We start from the raw sequence: 18,418 nt of genomic DNA, 5'->3' as shown, positions 1-18,418 counted from the left end.
ATTAAAATCTTGGCGTTGGAAGTTATCGATGACACGATTCATTTTGATTGAGGATAGGAGAAAATTTAGGGGTTTAGATTTCTGTTTCAAAAATAAATCATACTCAGTTTCCTTTTTTATATTAATTTTTTTTGTAAAATTTTGCCAAGTGTCAAATTTTAATTGGTGAGACGACTTGTGATTTATTATATAAAAGATTGTGTTCTATTTGAATAGATTAGAAGAATAACTATATATATATAGAGAGAGAGAGACTACCGATATTTAATTGTTGTAAAGATTAAACCCATATTTATTTATATATTTTGTTTAATACCAGAAAATTCAGGACCAAAGCTCGTAATCCTCCCAAACTTAAAACTATATCATGTAATAGTTTTGGTTTCCAACTAGAGACATTTTGACCCAGTGGCAGAAAGTTATTTCTAACTGTATCTAGCTTAAAAAACTTTTGTTTAATGTTCAACTATATCTACTTGTTTGTTAATAATTTACCTAAAAACAAACAAAGAGCAAACTAGCCTTGTTCATAATGAATATTTGTTGCTAAGAGAAAAATACTAAAACCTTATTATCTTTTTTGTTAGTTGAAACTATTTTATAATGTAAAAAATTAATCAAAAAAATAGATATATTCAAAAATTAAAATCAGGAGATCACTAATCCAATGTGTCTACTTTTCAACGTTGGTTAAATAACTTAAATTAATCACAACCCCGCTTTATAATGATGAGCTTTTGAGGATATCACTAACCAGCTTTTTTCTTTTTTTGCCGTGCCAAAGAGATAACAGAAAATACAGAATTGACTGAAGAGTAGGGAGACAGTTTCGGTGGGTTCAAAGGGTTTGCTTTACTTGCGGATGAAGAATCGCGCATCCTCCCTTTTCTCTCTTTCTAACCCTATTTTAACCCTTTCTACCCCCTCACACCATCTCAAAACTTCCACTTTCATCCTCGACCTTCCTTTTTAGATTCTGAATCTTCTTCACCATCAGAGACTCTGTGTTTCCTTATTCACATCCATTTTAATTTCACCATCTCATTCCCTCGATCCTTCAATATCTCTCTATCTCAGAAGCAGCGTCTTGAATGGTAGAAACAACTCCGACTACCAGAGAATTTATGCTCTCCCATTGCACCACCGCAAGGGCGAGCTTTCTCCTCCCTCCTCTCTCCTCCTCCTTCACTTTTGGCTCTTGCAAGGACTCCTGGTACTTCCGTTGCATCGGCGTCGACCCTTGAAGCAACTCAAACTCCCATCAAAAGTTTTGTTTTATTTTTATTTTTTTGACGTTTATGGTTAAAGATGTTGCTGTACAACAATAACAACAACAACAAGCAGAAGAAAACACACAAGTCCAAGATTAACAGGTTCCTTGTTAGCATCAGTTTCTTAGGAAGTGCTGGACCCATTCGTTTCGTTGTTAAAGAAGATGAAACTGTTTCAAATGTTATTGACTATGCTCTCAAATGCTATGCTCGTGAAGGCAGGCTTCCCCTACTCGGTTCTGACTCTAGCTTTTTCCTTCTCTACTCTCCTTACTATGCTGTTGAAGGTGAAATTTGAGTTTTTTTACTACCCTATGTGTTTGGCTCATTAATGGCTTTGATTATTTTAAGTAACATTTTGATCATTTCAGCATTTAATCCATGGGGAAAGATTGGTTCAACCGGATCAAGGAACTTTGTTCTGTCTAAGAAGTTAGAAGCTCAGAACCTTGGAGGCTCTGTGGACACATCAACAACAACAATCAGGAAGACCTCTGGGAAATGGAAGGCATGGCTCAACAAGTCTCTAGGCCTTATGGTTCCTTCTCACTAGATCATAAGATTTCTGCACTTCTCTTTTTGGTTTTCTTGTCAGAGGAATAAGCATCACAAACACTTGTGCTTCGGTTTTTTGTTTTATTTGGCTACACTAATAAATGGAATGGGGTTTGATAGAATGAATATATGTTCTTTAACATGTTCTGATGTATTTTGCAACACAATAACATGGATTGAGATTTGATAGACTGAAATAACTGTTTAGCTATATGATAAAAAGAAAGCATCAAAGAAACATATGTCTAATGTGAGAATCTCATATCTTTCTCGATCATCTAATATGTTTTCTAGCCGTTATTGATTCTGATCATGCTTCTTCGTTGTCACCTCTCACTTGCTCCTTATCTATGCACCGTCTCTTGAGCGATTCAGCATAAGAAGAAGGTCCTCCAAATTCATGTGCATCGCTCCATTAGCATCTGGTCCCAAACGAGAGACTCGTGATGCAGGACCAGTCTCCTTTACTAAAAGAAGCAAAGACCATGTCATTCTTCAACTTTTAGGAGCACACAATGAGAAGAAAAAAGATAAGTTTAATACAGCTTTGATCAGGAGGAAATGTACATTGTTGCTCTCGCTTTTTCACATTTATATCATTTAAGCTCCTCAGTATGAGTGTCTTACTGGCCACTGATGTCGAAGCTGCCTTCTTCTGTTTACCTCTCTCTCTCTTAGAAGACTTACAAGATCTAGTTTCTGCTGTGATCTGAGCATTAGCCGTTTCTTCTTCACCAGTCCCAAGACAAAACGAACAAAGAAAAAAGAAATTTTTAATCAGATAATGTCTTGCATGACAAGGAAACTAGAGCTTGTCTAGGTTTCTATGTGCTTACTTGGTGCTTCTTGTTCACGTAACTTCCGATTCTTCTCGCAAGCTTCGTAGTACGATCTGAAGTTATCTTGATACCCTTGTTCAAGACGATCCCAAACTACAAAAAAAAGATATTTTATATTTCAAATAAACGTTTTGCCTCAAGACCCGTTAATGGTTCTGTTAAAAAAAAAATCTACTTAATTACCTGCGTTGGTCGATTCAGGTGCGATCCGATACTGATCCAATAGATGTTTTACAGTTTCTTCCTTGCTCTTGTAATTACGCATACACTCCATGATCCTTCCATGAACCTGAAACAGAGCAGAGATCAAGAGATTATAATGTAACTTCTAACTGATTGATGAACTGATGGAATCTTACGTAATATGAGAACTCCTGCACGCTCTTAAAACCTCTAGGGACTAAGGCATCACCACCATTAGAACCTTGAGGTGCTTGTGATGTTGCATCATCATCGTCTATCTGGATATTAGAGCGACGTTGTTGATCTATCTCTCTTCTATCCCTGAAAAACCTCGGTATAAGTTGGTAGCTCTGGATTCTTGAAGCTTCAAGGATCTTCTGATAAGTCTCGCAAGATTCATAGTGGGATCTGAAATTCTCTGGATACTTTGCTTCAAGAAGATCCCAAACTACCAAAATAAAAGATTTCGAGTTAATGAAACGTTTTGCCGTAAGACACATTGATGATGATACGGTGCAAAAGCAAAAGGAGTCGACGTGTACGTACCTATGCTGGTCATGACATGTGGGATTTGAAACTGATCCATTAGATGTTGTATAGTTTCTTCCTTGCTCTTATAGTCTCTCATGCATTCGTTGATCCTGCGATGAATCTGAAACAGAGAAAGAGAGGGACTAGTGATTATAGTGAAAAGGTTTCGTGACTCGTACGTTTGGTTCTTGGATTGATGAAAAATCTTACGTATGCGGAGAACTCCTCCATGTTTTTACAGCCGCCGGGAAGAGGAAGATCTTCCATTCTCTGCGATCTTTTCTTGGAGAATCGTTCGATCTGAGTCGTGAGTTCGTGGAGAAGGGAAGAGAGATTCTGATTAACAATCTATACTATACTAAAAGTAAGATATTCTCATCATGTAGCTATGCCACGTATTATAAAATAATCAACCAATCATATTTTTTTTTTTAACACATCAGATAGGCTTCAACGTGTGGGCTTCGTCCAAAGTTTATATGTTATTACAATTGGGTTCCATAAACACGAACAAAACCAAAAAAAATTGTTTTGTGTTATTTTATTTGGGCTTTATCATGATTTCTTCTAGGCCCAATGTGTTGTCAGAGAAAACAAAAATCAGTTTAGGTCATATGTCCGTCGTAATCATTTGATGAAGCCGCACCCGATGAACATCCTGAAACGCCTTAAGTTTCCATTTATTTGATCCATTAATCCCACCATTAACATGTTTAATTCCACTAGCCCCACTACGTACCATTAAATCCAGCTGAGACTCTTCATATGTAACCGGCTAAAGCTCTCCTATAAATTGGCATGGTTGCAGCGATGAAGACCACCCTATCTACGAAAACTACAAATATCATCCCTGCTAATTTCTTCACCCTGCTTGCGGATTTGAAAGCCAGTCTCTGTTTGAGATCCGACTGGTTCAGATCAAATGGTCTCGCTTCTTACTCTGCTCAACTCTTCAGCTTCGGGTCAATTCAACTACCAGACCTTGATTTCTATTTTGATAATAGTTTAAAACCTTTTATTTGTTGTGACTGTTTTTCCTTTCCTTTTGATTTTATTGTTCTGTTTTTTCTTATTGTTCCCGTCAGACTTTCAAGAAAAGAGCACCCGAAGAACAAATTCGTTGTTGTTGTGAGTGATCCATATCTTAAATCCAAGAGGTATATCCCTTCTGTGGCACATGGTTAAGAGTTTTAGTTCTTTTAGTTATTGGTGGGTCTGAGTTTGAGTTTTAGCTTTTATTGGATAAAAGTTTGTCAAATGCAGTTTATGTATTGAATATTACAAAAGTGTATGATGATTTTGAGAAAGATATGGAGTCTTCAATGCCTTCTTTATGAGATAATTGAATCATTTTCTGTTTGACTCTGTTGCTATATTTCCTTGCTTGCCTATTAAGCACAATAACTGTTGTGTAGCCAGGGGATATCATAGCTCCTAATGGAGTGAGGGTGGTGCTATGGCAATGCAAGTGGAATATAAACGTAAAAAGAGAGCCCATCTTTGAGTCTAAAGGTAATTATGCATTGCTTACATGAGACATCGTCATCACTCATGGAACGATCATGATCGGAGGCATCAACAACTTTATCAAGCACTCGATCAAAAGAGCAGCCGATGGAGAGTGGCGAGGAGGAGAACAAAGGCAAGTCCGACAAGGAAAGGAAAGAGGAGATGGTCATATCCACGTTGCTTTGGTTGAAACCTGGAGCGAGATGGAGGGAGCTGGGATCTTTGACCGAAGAAGGGTCATGGCAAGGTCGCTTGGGATTGGGAGGAGCGTCCATAACACGGACACGGAATCAGAGAATCCAAAGCTTTTCGCTTACATTCAGCAGAGATGGAATTGTGAAATTAGAGAGTAGACGCGAGTCGACTTTGAGAATACGATCAACGAACGAACGAGGCGATCGATCCTGAGTTAAATTATCTCCCTCGAAGAGACGAGGAGTCTCTGTCCTCTTTCGTCGCCGTCGTTCGAGGCGGGTAACGGTCAAGTGTGATTCTGATCGACGAATTGGATAATCCGAATCCTTAACCCGATTGTTATTTTGTGGATTAATTACTTGGACCACAATATTGATTTTCAACTCCATCGAAGCCCAACTAAAATTTTCAAAGGGTAAATACTAAATAGTAAATACTATAAAATAAAGTAGATTAGTCTATTTGTATAAAAAAATACATTTGAACCATTTGTATAAGAAAATACATAAATATCTTAATTTTGAAAATATTTTGAACTATTTTTTTGATAAAAAATTTGAAAAAATATTAACAACTTAATTTTTAAAAATATTATAAATTACTTTAACTATTAAATTATATAAAATAATTTATATATATAACATTCATCCCGCAAAACTACTAATGAAAATAACCGACATTCCATTTGAGCACCATCAATGTAACAGGCTGGTGTGGATCCTAAAATCGTTCTTGCCACATGCATAAATCCAAGTGGTATATCCTTTCTGCTGCACATGTTCTGTCTATGAACTGTTCATCTGAACATCTTATTGATCTAAGTAGGCTCTGCTTGCAGGTCACCTATTCCTTAATGCAAACTATGCGACTCATTTCTACTTTGACAATCAAAGCGGGGTCAGAGCTTCTCCCATGAGTCAGAACCTACAGCGATAAGATGTCCTTATTACTTCCACACACTTTGTCAAACATCTTACACTATTTCCACTGCAGGTTGCGTGTTAGTGACGTCAATTGGTCCTCAAGTTCAGTAAAGTATGCAAGAGTCCAGAAAATATAACTATGGATGTATGATGTATCCAGAAAATATAACATGTAACCGTTTAAGAGAACGCCTACGTCCTTGCATACCAAAACCTACCTTTCCTGATGTATTAACCTAAAAAAATCTTTCATTCTCACATTTTTGACCTCATGTTTTACAATTTACTAAGTTTATGGGCATCGGCAAAGTTGCAGGCATTAAAACCACAAACGGGTGATGTGAGATATAAATGTTGAGCCAAAGAATGAACAAGCTCACAAAACTCTTTTAAGTACAAATTGAAAAGCAGTAAGGTTCTCTGTTGTAGCTTTTTCTTCGGTGTAGTAATAGTTTATTGGTATGTAAAAGATTATTCACAAACAAACAACAAAAGCATAAATCCAAATGCATCTTAGTTCATATACCTTTGTAAACAAACAATTCTAACGATACTCAAAAACTTATATCTACACTTTCTTCTGAAACAACTTTAATCACATCATATAATTTTTATGGAGGGTTTATAAACATGAGCAACTCATAAGCCGCATGAGCGCCTTCCATAGGGTGGTTTAGTCTAGGGATTGTTAACCACAAAGTCAACTATATTTGGTTCGAAGGTAAGATGTAGGAACGAAACTGAAAACACTGAACTGAAGTAAAACCACGATCTAGACATGTTTAATATGGCTTGGTTGAAAACACCGAACTGAAGTAAAACCACAATCTAAACTGAAAACATTGTTTTGTTCTAAGAAAATTAGTATATTTAACAATATTTTATATGAACCTTTTACAAGATAAAATAATATTATGATCATGGGTCTGGTTAGTTTGGTTATAATGCAGAAAATTTGTAGTAAGAATTTAGTTTGTAGCTTTTATCGATGTAGTTGTAAGTTTTCTAGCTATAGAAAAATATTATAAATTTTATAAACCGCTGGTTATAAAAATAATAAAACATAACAAAATATAGTATTGTTGATTTAATCAGGGGGGAAGAGAGATAGAGAAGAGTTCATTAAATTGCTTAAAACTAATTCGGAACAAAAATTATAAAAAATTATAAATGAAAATAAATATTTCTACAGTCCAACCAATCGTCATCTTATATATATTTTGAGAAATTGCTAAAAATACCACAAGTTAAGTACCACTTTTCAAAAATACCTTCAATCAAAAATATACTAAAATTTGAATTTAGATTTTAGTGATTAGTGTTTAGAGTTTAGTATTAAGGGGTTGGATTTATAAATGTTTAATAAACTGGTGGAAATAATTGAAATTCCCCCATATAATTTTCAATAACAAAAAATTAAAAATTCAATTTTTTAAAACACATGGATTGTAATAATAAATTTGTTTATATACTAAAATATACATACAAAATATATAATCAAGATTAAAAATTAAATAGGAATCCCGGGCGTAGCCCGGGCTAATCCCTAGTAAGTGATAGAGAAGGAGAGAGAAAGAAGGCGCAAGGTTGTTTGCTGAGTAATTCTTGGGTTCACCCCCTAAGGTGAACCCAAGAATTACTCTTGTTTGCTCCTTTGATTTGGAGGCTTTTTAAATATATAAGAATATCTGCTGATTGTTATTTGAGGCTTTTTCGGCTCATTTGTTCTTATCTTGTAACTGAAACACTACACTAACCGTAGTTCGCAAGAAAGTATATTAATCTTCGGCAAGTCAAATAGGTTTCAACTCCACCTTTTGCCTTTTTGTTTTAGGGTGTTATTGGTTTGGGAAGTTTAAAGAAACAACCAAGCATTTGAAAAAAAATGCTTAGGAATGACAGCACTGTGCCAGACAATCTACGAGTAGACCTTGTCTTGGCCTAATAGCTTTCCACAAACGTTTAGCAGAGAACCGATTGGTATCTCACCACCCATGTGATGGTGTCATGATGCAACCGAAGGGGAACCACGTAAAAACTGAGAAACCCTAATAATACAAATCCATTCAAAATAACAAGGTTCAACTTGATATTTGTTCCTTTGTATTTTCATCCTAATAACACTTTAAAATCCACTCAAATCCAATTCTAAATCAAATCTTTAAAAAAATACTTACCATTGAATAACACTTGATTTTAAAATATGTTTCAAAATCATAAAACCAATAACAGTGTATTTTAATTTGAATTTTAAAATCATAGAACCAATAACACTGAATTTAGTTTAAATTTTAAAATCCATTAAAATACATAAACCAATAACACCCTCTTAGTGGAATTGAATATAACTGTAATTAGGATTCTTTAATAGATATGAGTGGATTCTTTAAACGAAAACTGATTAATAGTAATACATCGAATCTAAATCAACTATCTAAAATTCAACCCAAATACTTTTGTATTTGAATCTTGTTTCCATTTTATTTTATATACACTAAATTTTGTGTTAACTGTCAATGATCCAAAATCAATAATTTATAATTCACTGCAAATAATGTATATAGTGTAGTTGGAGTTTTGTTTCGATTTTCTTTTACATACATTATGATGATAACAGAATGGACATATTATAGTTCAGTAAATACAATTATTGTTTTTAAAATTTACAATTTATCATTATTACATACATTGAAAAAATGAAATATAAATTTTTTAGAAACAAATTTTTTTTCTAAACCATCAATCATGGAGCAGGAGAAATTAAAAAAATTGACAAATAGATAGGTCTGCAAATAGAAGAGTTGTTTTCCAACGTCAAAATTATTGATGACACTATTTTGAGTCTTACTGATTGAAGACTTTTTTTGTCAACACGGATTGATGACTAATACTGTATAACCGTATTAAACACCCAATTAATTTTGGTCAAAAACTATATGATAAAAGAAAAAGTAATAAATGAAATTATTATTATTATTAAATGGATATGTTCTTCCGAACAAAGTAAAAAAATTATTAATAAAGAGACGTACGGATATTGGATAAATCAGAATTAGGTAGATAAAAATCGAATGTCACATTCAATTCATTTAACTATTGCTTCACTGCTTATCTTTTTTATTTAACTTTTTCATAACTATTTAGAGGTTTTACATTCTCTAAAAAGATCTCTCTTACAGAAAGAACCATGTCGTCAAAGTTAGAAAAATATGATGGTATTTTGATAGTTTTCCAAACACTGATAAATTTCTTTAAAATAAATAACGTTTGTTGGGAATTTGGGATATATAAAGCCTGGAATGTGTTCAGATGTAATTAAGCCATCTCACCATGTTATAAAGTTTTGTATAAATGTAACCTTATAATATCGTGGTCTCAAAAAGTTAGAAATCTAAGTTGACAAAAAACATATAAATATAAAGGTGAGTAATATAATTTCGGTTTGATTTTCAGTGCCTCGTTTGATATATAAATCGAAGTAAAACAATGAAAACGACTTAGCATCATATAATCTGGTCCGCCTACTTTCCCAAATACAATTCTGACGTGATACAAAGGAATATATATAACTTTTTAATGCAGAGTCGAGCATTTTAGTGTAAACTAGGGAAGCTATACAGAACTAGAAATATATAATTGTGTACCCGATCTTGAAATAGATAAATGGGATTATCTAAAATAATTATACTTAATGTTATACTTTAGGTCCGGTCCGACTATTTTTATGTAATCATTAATCATGCACTGTTTTAATAGTAAGCTATACCAATAAAGAATACTTTTTATCAGTATTGAGTCTGAAAATTAGTAATTCACAATCAAATACACTTTCTTAGCTGACAAAATAATACCTGAGTTTTAAAACTAGTAAAGGGATTTGATTTGGGTGCAAGAAAGCATTGTGTTAGCTGCCAAAAGTAATAGTAGAGAATATGGGAAATGCAAATTCGATTCGCACTATTATAAAAGTTGTGAAAAAATATCGAATCTTGCAGGCAGTGCAGAAATTCAATGTTTCTATATGGTTAGACGTATTGAAAATTATAATAAAGTACTGCGATTAAATATTCGAGAGGACAATGATCGATTAATATATAGACCTTGTAATATAATAATGGAACTCGATGTGATAGAAGAAGAAAGAGAGAAAAAAACTGTGAAAAGGAGAACTCGATGGGGGTCAGAAGAGAATTTGCACACATGCAAGTTGGCAACTTGGTGTGGTTAGAAACATTTCATGCATGTGGGACCTTCCTTCGTATCAAACTGAAATAAATTATTGTATTTTGAAAAGATAAGATTAATAACACAACACAACATCAGTGAAAGTTATATCGGCTTTTATAGTATTATTCATCGTTAATAGAGATTATTGTGCAACTAATTTTTGAAATAATGATATGCGTTGGTTCAATCCTTTTGAAACTGGCTGGCGTGTGGGCATTTACTAATTTCTGGAGTCTTACTTTACTAATCATATACCTAACAAAAATAACTCGCAACATTTTGAGTATATTTTAAGAACATCGACTCATAATGCGTCGTCACATTTTAAATAATTATAATCACGTCTTATCTTTTCAATTGTTCCGGCGGTTTAATATAATATTATGTACTTTCAACATAAACTATGTATCTACCAGATTTTAGATTTCTAAAAGATACATGTAGATGTAGGCAGGCAGAACACATACAGATCTTAATATTAACTTTTTTTTTTTTTAATTGAAATTATATTATAACAATAACCAACCGGAGAACCGGGATACAAGATCGGATTACAAATTCGATTCGAACAAAATTTCCCAAGTTTACAAATTGCTAAAACTAGCTTCGCCCGCCCACTAAACCCGGCACATTCCGCTAATCCACTTTCTATAATCTTAGGAATCAGATGCCGTTCTCTACCGTTGACGATGACCATGAAGACGTGAGGTTCTCCTCGTTTCCTCGGATGCCGGGAATCTCCATGACGTCTCTGGCGGTAGCTAGCTTCCAATGATCTCTTCGAGACTTGTAATCGTCACCGTCAATAAGTACTAAAACGATATAGAAGACGGGTTAAGGAGCACGAACCATAAAATGCACCAGAACCGCCTATACAAACTCCTATACCGTCGGAAACCGCTCAAAGACCAGGAAACCGTGAAGCCCACTGACCAAGACCGGAAAAGTAAAAAAACGGGCACAGAACGAAAGCTCCTAACGAAACCAGACAAGCTCCACGACCTGCAAAAAGCTATAGCGAAGCAACTTTACCATAAGCAAACATAGCTCATGGTACTGGGATAAGTCACACCACCGACTGGACCACCAAGAACGATCGAGCTTCCAGACCACGGAAAGCCGACACATCCTTGCCAGACGCTCCCTTCGAAAACCGAAGGTAAGTAAGCTTGAGATGCCAATGACAGAACCTGTGGTACGATTCAAGTCCAAACACAGAAGCACCGGAGCTAAAACCCGAGAAAACCGCGTCGACGAAGCTTCACAAGGGTGCTGGAGACTTTAGCCGGGAAGAGGAAGAGAAGATGAGAGAGAGATCGCGACACCACCTCAAGAACGCCATAGACGACGTCCTCGACACCATGACACTGCGACGCTCCACGAGCCACCATCACGGCCTCCGACACACGCCAGACAAACCGGACTAAGCACGGCCATGAGTTAGAGTGAACCAAGTTAACTTTGTTTATTCTTTGTATATAAAAAGAAAAGGAACCAAGTTAATAAGGTACAGAGCCATGCAAAAAAATTGTTTTTACATTATAAAAATTAAAAACATCGGATCCAATTGTTGTTTTGTAGATCTAATTAATACTACTGTTAAAAATATTCAATGAACAGACATGAAATATGGTATTGCGACCAGAGCCAATTAGAAATTAATCATATGTAAGCAAAAAAAAAATCGCTACATCAAACACTACATTAATAAAATTCCAATAAGTTTGTTTTTTACGAAAGTATCCTTTAGTAGCAGTGTTTTTAAAATGGACCGGTTAGCGAACCAAAATTTGTTTGAGTCATAAATCATTATGGTTCGATCGGGTCTAAACCAGATTCGATCGGGTTTATTTAGATTAAACTAAATTTAATGATATTTTATAAATAATATGCATATTCTTCAAAAATAGATCATATCAAATAAAATGTTTAAATAGCCATAATGTGTAAAAAAAATTAAAATAACAATTAAAATCTAAAATCAATATGAAAAGCATATTTAAATTTTATTCGCCAATCTTATCACTCTAAATCTTCATCACCTTTTTAGAAAAAATTATATACACATTAGGTAAAGTTATATTTTGAAATACAAATTTCACAAACGTAAATATTTCAATTATTTAAATCTTCAAAATAAGTGATTATGAAATAAAATTAAAACAAAGTGACAAAAAAATGTCTCGACGTGAATATTAAATTTTGTGAATTTTATAATTTATGAGTTGTAGAAACGACAAAAAAAAACGAGAGACGATATTTTATTAATATTTAATCAATCTTATTTTTACTTTAAAGGAATAAAAAATTAATTGTTTCATTAGCAAAATTTTGGCTTATATACGAACCAGGATTTGGCCGGTTCATTGGATCGCCGGTTTCGGAGTTTTTGACTGTTCGATAAAGATTTTTAACTGGTTCGGTTTTAGTTGGGTTTTAACATTAACCAAACTCGGATTATTTTCGGTTTATGGTTCAACCACTTCTGATCACCGGTTCGGTCCGGGTTTAAAAATAGTGCTCAGTAGTTAGCACTCTTTGTAATTAATAAATATATCTCGCTCTCATTCCTTTTTCTTTATCAACTTTACATTTAAAACTCATTAACAAGTTATAAATATCTAATATCACTAGCTAGGAGAATTGATTTACAGTTCACACATTGTGAAGTTAACAGATTTTTTTCGGCCATTTATTTTGTCATTTTACCATTAAATTGTGAACAAACTTAGGTTTATTATAAAATATATAATATTTAGTAAATACATACTCTGCATATTGACTTATCCCCAAAAAAGCATATATTAAAATGACCTAACAAAACGATATAAAAATTTTAAACAGGTGAAAACTAAATAAATAAAAGGTAAAACGGTTCGATCCAGCTCGGCTTGGGTCTGGTCCGAACATATGTCATCACCGGTCCACTGATTTAAAGCCCAAATAACCGAGCTAACTCCACCTTACCAACACCGTCGGCTGCGAGTCAACTCACCACACAACCACAGTCGACTTCGACTCAAATCACCAATACCACCATCGTCGACATCGTGCCAACTCAGTGCACAGCCGAGAGCTTCCAAGCGGAGGTGGTTATGAGCGGTCGAGTGTGCCAACTCAACATCAAACACCCATTATTCTCCTCCACACGATAACCTTCGCCTCCATTAAACAAAGCCAAAAGCGTACTCGCTTGCTTAAACGCGTTAGACCCGAGATGCGCCGGCGCAAAACCGGACGAACCGAACCGGTTCGACCACTGACTCAGCGTCTCGTGTCTCTCAACACGGTCCGGACCTTCGCAAGCCACCAGATTGCAAATCTGTTTCCCTAAGTAAACTTCCGACATGACTTTATCTTGGCTACTCGGAGCACCTTCCAAAGAATCAAACAAGGTCGAATAATAATGCAGCGATTCAGTAAACCGGTCTAAGAAAACCGGACCGTTATGATTCGATTCTTGCTCAACAACCGTGAAAATCACCGGCTTAATCTGTTTCACAACGCCGAAGACTTTCTCTATCCCACCGGTACGGCCTAGGAGCTTGTGAAGCTCGAAAACAGAGTTAACCGCCACAGCTTCGGTTTCACTCGGTCTAAGCTCAAGCATCGAAGCGTCGAGATCGGCTAAGCTATTAGCAACAAAGCCACGATACTCAAACTCGACGTGAATCGCCTCCGCGAGCTGAGCCAACTTACATCCAACTTCATGGAGATGATCGGAGTTATCCGCCGCGGGAGGACCAATTCCGGTTAACCTGAAACTCGGAGGACCTCCTTCCCTCAACGCGAGGGCTTGCATAAGCGCGGGCCACTGAAGCCCTTGGTTCATCGAGAAATCGATGACGTGGACTCTCTTCTTCCCTTCGAAAGCCTCGAGGATGGCCTGGTTCGCCGTGAAGTGAGCGAACTTGAGGTAAGGGCAAGTCTCGTAGAAGTGCATCTGGAGAGTATCGGATAAAGAGTGATCGATCTGCGTCTGCGGCGGAGAGAGGCGGTAGATCCTCCGCGCGAGAGCTTCGGCGAAGTACGTGGCGACTTTCCTCATGGCTCCGGCTTGAGAGACGGCCAAGAAACCAATCTGCTTAACGAGAGCCTCCGCTAGAGTCAAGTTGCTGCTCTGCACGGCTTCAGCGCAGGCCATAAGCGCGTGGACTAGACGCACTCCGTTGTCCTGCGAGTCGACCAGGATTAAAGGACGAGTTGACTCGGTCACGGTTGTAACCGTCGTTCCTATAACTCCAGCAGGTGATGGAGATGTAACCATCGAATCAGGGCTCGAGGACGGTTTCAAACGCTTATTACTCGACGAATCAACCGCAAACGCGAACTGATTAGATCTGCGACAAACCGCGTTTCCAGGAATCGCTTTGAGGTCGCCTCCGGTGAAAAACGAGTTATTATTATTATTATTATTAATCTCCGGGTTCAAAGCGTTAGACCCGGTCGTTGCAGCGGGTGGGTTAAGCTCCGTGAGCATGTTATCAAGCCACGAGTAAAGCTCAGCGGGGTTGTAATGAACAGTATCCGTCGCGAGGTGAGCTAAACCGTCTTCTTGAGCGTTACCCATCATCGTCTCAAGCTGCTCGAGTTTCAACGCAACCTCAGCCATCTCCGAAGACCTAACCTTGTAACCCAAGACTCCTAGAAGCTCGTCGTCTTCTTCTTCCTTAACCATCATCATCTTGTCTTTACCAAACACCGCAGGGGAAGAAGTGGAAGAACCGGCGATTGATGTCCCGTGGTTGGGACCTTGGAACTGATGAAGATCCCTCTTCATTTCTGATCTGGTTAAGATAGTTAATCTCTCAGATCGGTTTGGTTTTGGGTTGTGGTCTTGGATCTAGGGTTTGCTTTTTGAGGTTTTTTTGGGGAAGGAAGAAGAGGAGGAGCATGTGACTAATAAGGTGAAGAATCTTAAGCAATCGAGCATTGGGTGGGGATTGCTTTGTTTTTCACTGCGACTACCACTTCAATGATCATACGAATTAATAATAATATACTAAAAATAATTGATGTACATTTTTTATTTACCTGAGAAATTGAAGATATTTATTTAAAGAAATAAAAGAGTGGTGCTGATGGGCTCGACAGCCGATGAATCATGTACCAGAGGAGGGCCAACATCTACACCTCGAAACCGATAAGGGTGAGAATACACAAATATTTAACTTTGTGGTACGGCATAACTTTAACATAGTTGGGTAAAATAAACCATAAACGGTGTCACAGAAAAATAAAATTTACTCCAGTTTAACTCCATTTTTGAAGAAGATTAGTTACTTTTCATTTATTATGCTATCATTGGTAGCTCAGATGTCAAATTTAAGTCACAAGATCTTGACTAGTAAAAATATCGTGGATGTACTATATTGTTGTATTTAAATCGATATTTTATATAGTGTTTAAAAGTAAGTAAGAAGACTGAGAATCATTAACCTTTAGTAAAAACTTTAAAATACAGATTTAGGGCTTTTTAGTTGATTCTTTTGATGGAGAACTGAAGATGCTTTTCCAGTGGATAATTAAAAAGCACAACTGAGTTCATGATACACTGTTTAAGTTCCCAGGTTCGATGGTAGTAGTAATTCGACCAACCATGTCTTGGGGTTAAAAATACTAAAACAACACACACAGACAGGCTTTTGAACAAGAAATGCTACAAACTTAGTAGGAGTATTTTTAAACTCCATAATAATGAGTTTAATAGATTTCTTTTGTTACTTTTTACTGCAACTTTGCTAACCCCAGCCATCGAAAACAATCGGCAAATGCGTGCGATCAGAAAAAAACCATAGTAATTTTTTGTTATAATTCACATAAACTCTAAGCAACAGTACAGTACTAATGTTCATACTATATATATATCCAGTAATTATAGAAATTCATCTCTAAAAAAGATTCTGTAGTTGGGTTTTGGAAAGTCATCAGACCTAGGTGTTTCAATTTTCGAGTCGTTTTTAACCTTTGAAGTGAACTAGGCCTATAATTATTCTCTAATTTCTAAAATGCGTATAGTTAAAATAACTACCACTTGAGCTTAAAAACGCGATTTGATTTCCCCCGGCGTCCGGAGGCGCGTGCCGACGCCGGAGGCCCCCTCCACCGTCCGTTTAGTTTTCTTTGTTTGCTTCTCTGGCAGATCTGTTCCCTCGCCGTCTTGTCTGTTTCTCTGGTGTGGAGTCTCGTTTCTGTTTGAAGCCGTTCTCAAGGGTTTCGGACCGGAGATGCGTCAGCCATGGCTGGAGGTGCGACGCGGTGGATTGTAGCAGGCTCTGTTAAGGGGAGTCGGAGTTGATAGGTCTAGAGAGCATCCGATTTTCAAGCTTCTGGATCTCTCGTGTAGGGTTTGATGTGTGGGAACGGTCTGAGATGTCCGGGTGTTTCTATGGCGGTGAGGCAGAGCTGATGGCGGTTAAGTTCGTCTTTGTGCTTGAATCAGTGGTATCCTTGGATGCCTTGCAGTCGGGTCTCATTCCGTTGACGTCAAATGACTTCTCGTGCCCCTTAACCAAAAAAGTGGTGGTAATTTCTAAGGTTTTGTAAGAGTTGATTTAGCAGGTTTAGTCCGTATGAAGTGGTTTCAATGGTCGCTTGCTGTTTCGTTTATTATTCTGTGTTGTGTCTGGAATATTTCGATTGGCAAGGCTTCGTATCTGTGAAGGTTGTTTAGGCTTCTATTTAGGTGTTAGCGGTCGCTGAAGGCGTCGCATCCCTATCCGAAGATTGTGAGGACCGTGTGGAGTTCCCTCTGTCGGATTTTGAAGTCGTAGGGTCTTGGTTTCTCGGTTGTTATCGTTTGGCGGGCATGAGCAGCAGCGGTAAGCCGTGGGTTTGGTGGAGGAAGTGGAAGACCTCGTGTGGCGGGCTATAGGCAGCAACGACAATTCTCGATCATGGTCTGCGTCTAAGTTCTAAATTCTGTTATGTCAAGTTGTTTTTTTTTTGTGTTTTTTTTTTCTAAAGTATGTGGTAGTCGGTTATCTAGCTTTAATTCCAGTTTTAATCTATCGTTGCCCCGTTGTGGGTTTTAGTTGCCGCCTTCATGTGGGCTCTATTGTCTGGGGATTGCTTTTCATCCGCCAGTTGTTGTATTAAAAGTGTTCTTTGTTTGGAATGAAATTCACCAGTGGGAAAAAAAAAAATAACTACCACTTGTCTGGGCTATTTTTTTACATGAAAAGTTCTAAGTAGACATATTTTTTATTTTAGTTGTGAACATGCTAATCTACCATTACTGTTAGTCTAAATATAATATAACATCAATTTTTAAAAATTAAGAAGACAACAAGAAGCTATCTAGCTTTTTCACCAGAACTATTTAATTCAAACATCTCTAACTCATTTTTATAAATGTTTCAATAAAAAAATTTACTCTAGTCCAATGCTATGTTTACTAAATTTGCTATTTTCTCTATAAATAGAAGAAGAAATAGTGATTTTCTACTTTTACTTTATAATTAGAAATTATCATTTATATTGGAGTAAACTTCATTCTGTTTATATAGTTCTATTTTAGAATAAAAAATGATAAAACATATTGTAGATATTAAGATGATCTTAATATCTACATATACATGCAATTATTTAATCTACGAAGTTTGTTCGTTATAAAATCAACTAATTTTCATAATCAATTACCATTTTAAAAATCATATACCCATAAGTAAAAAGTATTGCAATGATAAGTTCAACCAAGGGTTTAATATTAGTGTAACCTACTAGATTTCCAAAGGAAAACTTGATCAACTAGAATAAAAATAGAAGAAGTACAAGTATCTTATGCAAAATTCTACAGGTATTTCGGTCGATTTTACAATATTTGAGATATTTGTTTTGATATTTTGATGTAGTTTTTATTGTTTCAATATATAATTCGTAGTTTTAAACTGTTTTTGTCATTCATAATTTATAATAAATTACTTTATCTGCTTGATTTATATTTTTTCTGTATAATCTACTTGTTCTACATTTGTTCCGTTTGATGATCTGCATGATCTATTTGATTTGGAACGCTTGAACTGTTTTTACCATTTATACCCTAAACCGGACTTAGAACCCATCGTGCCACAATAAAACCCGGTTTTAAGCAAAACGGCCGCGTACGTCAATGTCAAATCATTCATGAGAAACTAAAAAAGAGGTTTCCGTTCTTTGCTTAACGCCGTTAATAACGGCCTGTTTC

At 36.1% G+C, this 18,418-nt stretch overlaps 3 protein-coding genes and 1 long non-coding RNA gene across 10 annotated transcripts; 2 read left to right on the top strand and 2 right to left on the bottom strand.

The window, feature by feature from the left end:
- The first annotated feature begins 931 nt into the window (after nucleotides 1-931).
- LOC103827575 (uncharacterized protein At4g22758) lies at nucleotides 932-1,948 on the top strand. Its single transcript, XM_009103086.3, has 2 exons — nucleotides 932-1,558; nucleotides 1,643-1,948. The coding sequence occupies exons 1-2, from the start codon at nucleotides 1,309-1,311 to the stop codon at nucleotides 1,822-1,824; spliced, it is 432 nt and encodes a 143-aa protein (XP_009101334.1). The 5' UTR covers nucleotides 932-1,308; the 3' UTR covers nucleotides 1,825-1,948.
- An 8-nt stretch (nucleotides 1,949-1,956) lies between these two features.
- On the bottom strand, nucleotides 1,957-10,674 carry LOC103827576. Of its 3 annotated transcripts, none has more exons than XM_009103089.3 (8): nucleotides 7,558-7,779; nucleotides 3,590-3,727; nucleotides 3,395-3,500; nucleotides 3,025-3,296; nucleotides 2,849-2,954; nucleotides 2,663-2,758; nucleotides 2,394-2,555; nucleotides 1,957-2,293 (listed from the first exon to the last, which is right to left on the bottom strand). In XM_009103089.3, exons 2-8 carry the CDS (start codon nucleotides 3,644-3,646, stop codon nucleotides 2,175-2,177), a joined length of 918 nt encoding a protein of 305 aa, XP_009101337.1. In that variant the 5' UTR covers nucleotides 3,647-3,727; nucleotides 7,558-7,779; the 3' UTR covers nucleotides 1,957-2,174. The 3 variants fall into 3 exon arrangements, with proteins under 3 accessions (XP_009101337.1, XP_009101336.1, XP_009101335.1); XM_009103088.3 differs by having other exon boundaries at nucleotides 1,981-2,293; nucleotides 2,370-2,552; nucleotides 7,558-10,674; XM_009103087.3 differs by having other exon boundaries at nucleotides 1,981-2,293; nucleotides 2,370-2,555.
- LOC103827574 lies at nucleotides 3,800-7,045 on the top strand. 5 transcript variants are annotated; one of them, XR_004448788.1, is made up of 4 exons: nucleotides 3,802-4,536; nucleotides 4,795-5,839; nucleotides 5,922-5,999; nucleotides 6,077-7,045. It is a non-coding gene; the product is annotated as an uncharacterized LOC103827574 (long non-coding RNA). The 5 variants fall into 5 exon arrangements; XR_004448787.1 differs by having other exon boundaries at nucleotides 3,803-4,536; nucleotides 5,922-5,980; XR_004448786.1 differs by having other exon boundaries at nucleotides 3,800-4,536; nucleotides 4,795-5,980.
- A 2,275-nt stretch (nucleotides 10,675-12,949) lies between the features above and the next one.
- LOC103827572 (DELLA protein RGA1) lies at nucleotides 12,950-15,325 on the bottom strand. Its single transcript, XM_009103085.3, has one exon. The coding sequence runs from the start codon at nucleotides 15,011-15,013 to the stop codon at nucleotides 13,292-13,294; it is 1,722 nt and encodes a 573-aa protein (XP_009101333.1). The 5' UTR covers nucleotides 15,014-15,325; the 3' UTR covers nucleotides 12,950-13,291.
- Nucleotides 15,326-18,418: the final 3,093 nt, after the last annotated feature.

The sequence above is a fragment of the Brassica rapa genome, chromosome A06 (genome assembly GCF_000309985.2).
Source record: "Brassica rapa cultivar Chiifu-401-42 chromosome A06, CAAS_Brap_v3.01, whole genome shotgun sequence".
In the NCBI taxonomy this organism is placed as follows: domain Eukaryota; kingdom Viridiplantae; phylum Streptophyta; class Magnoliopsida; order Brassicales; family Brassicaceae; genus Brassica; species Brassica rapa.
This window is presented reverse-complemented; position numbering and strand designations above follow the sequence as displayed.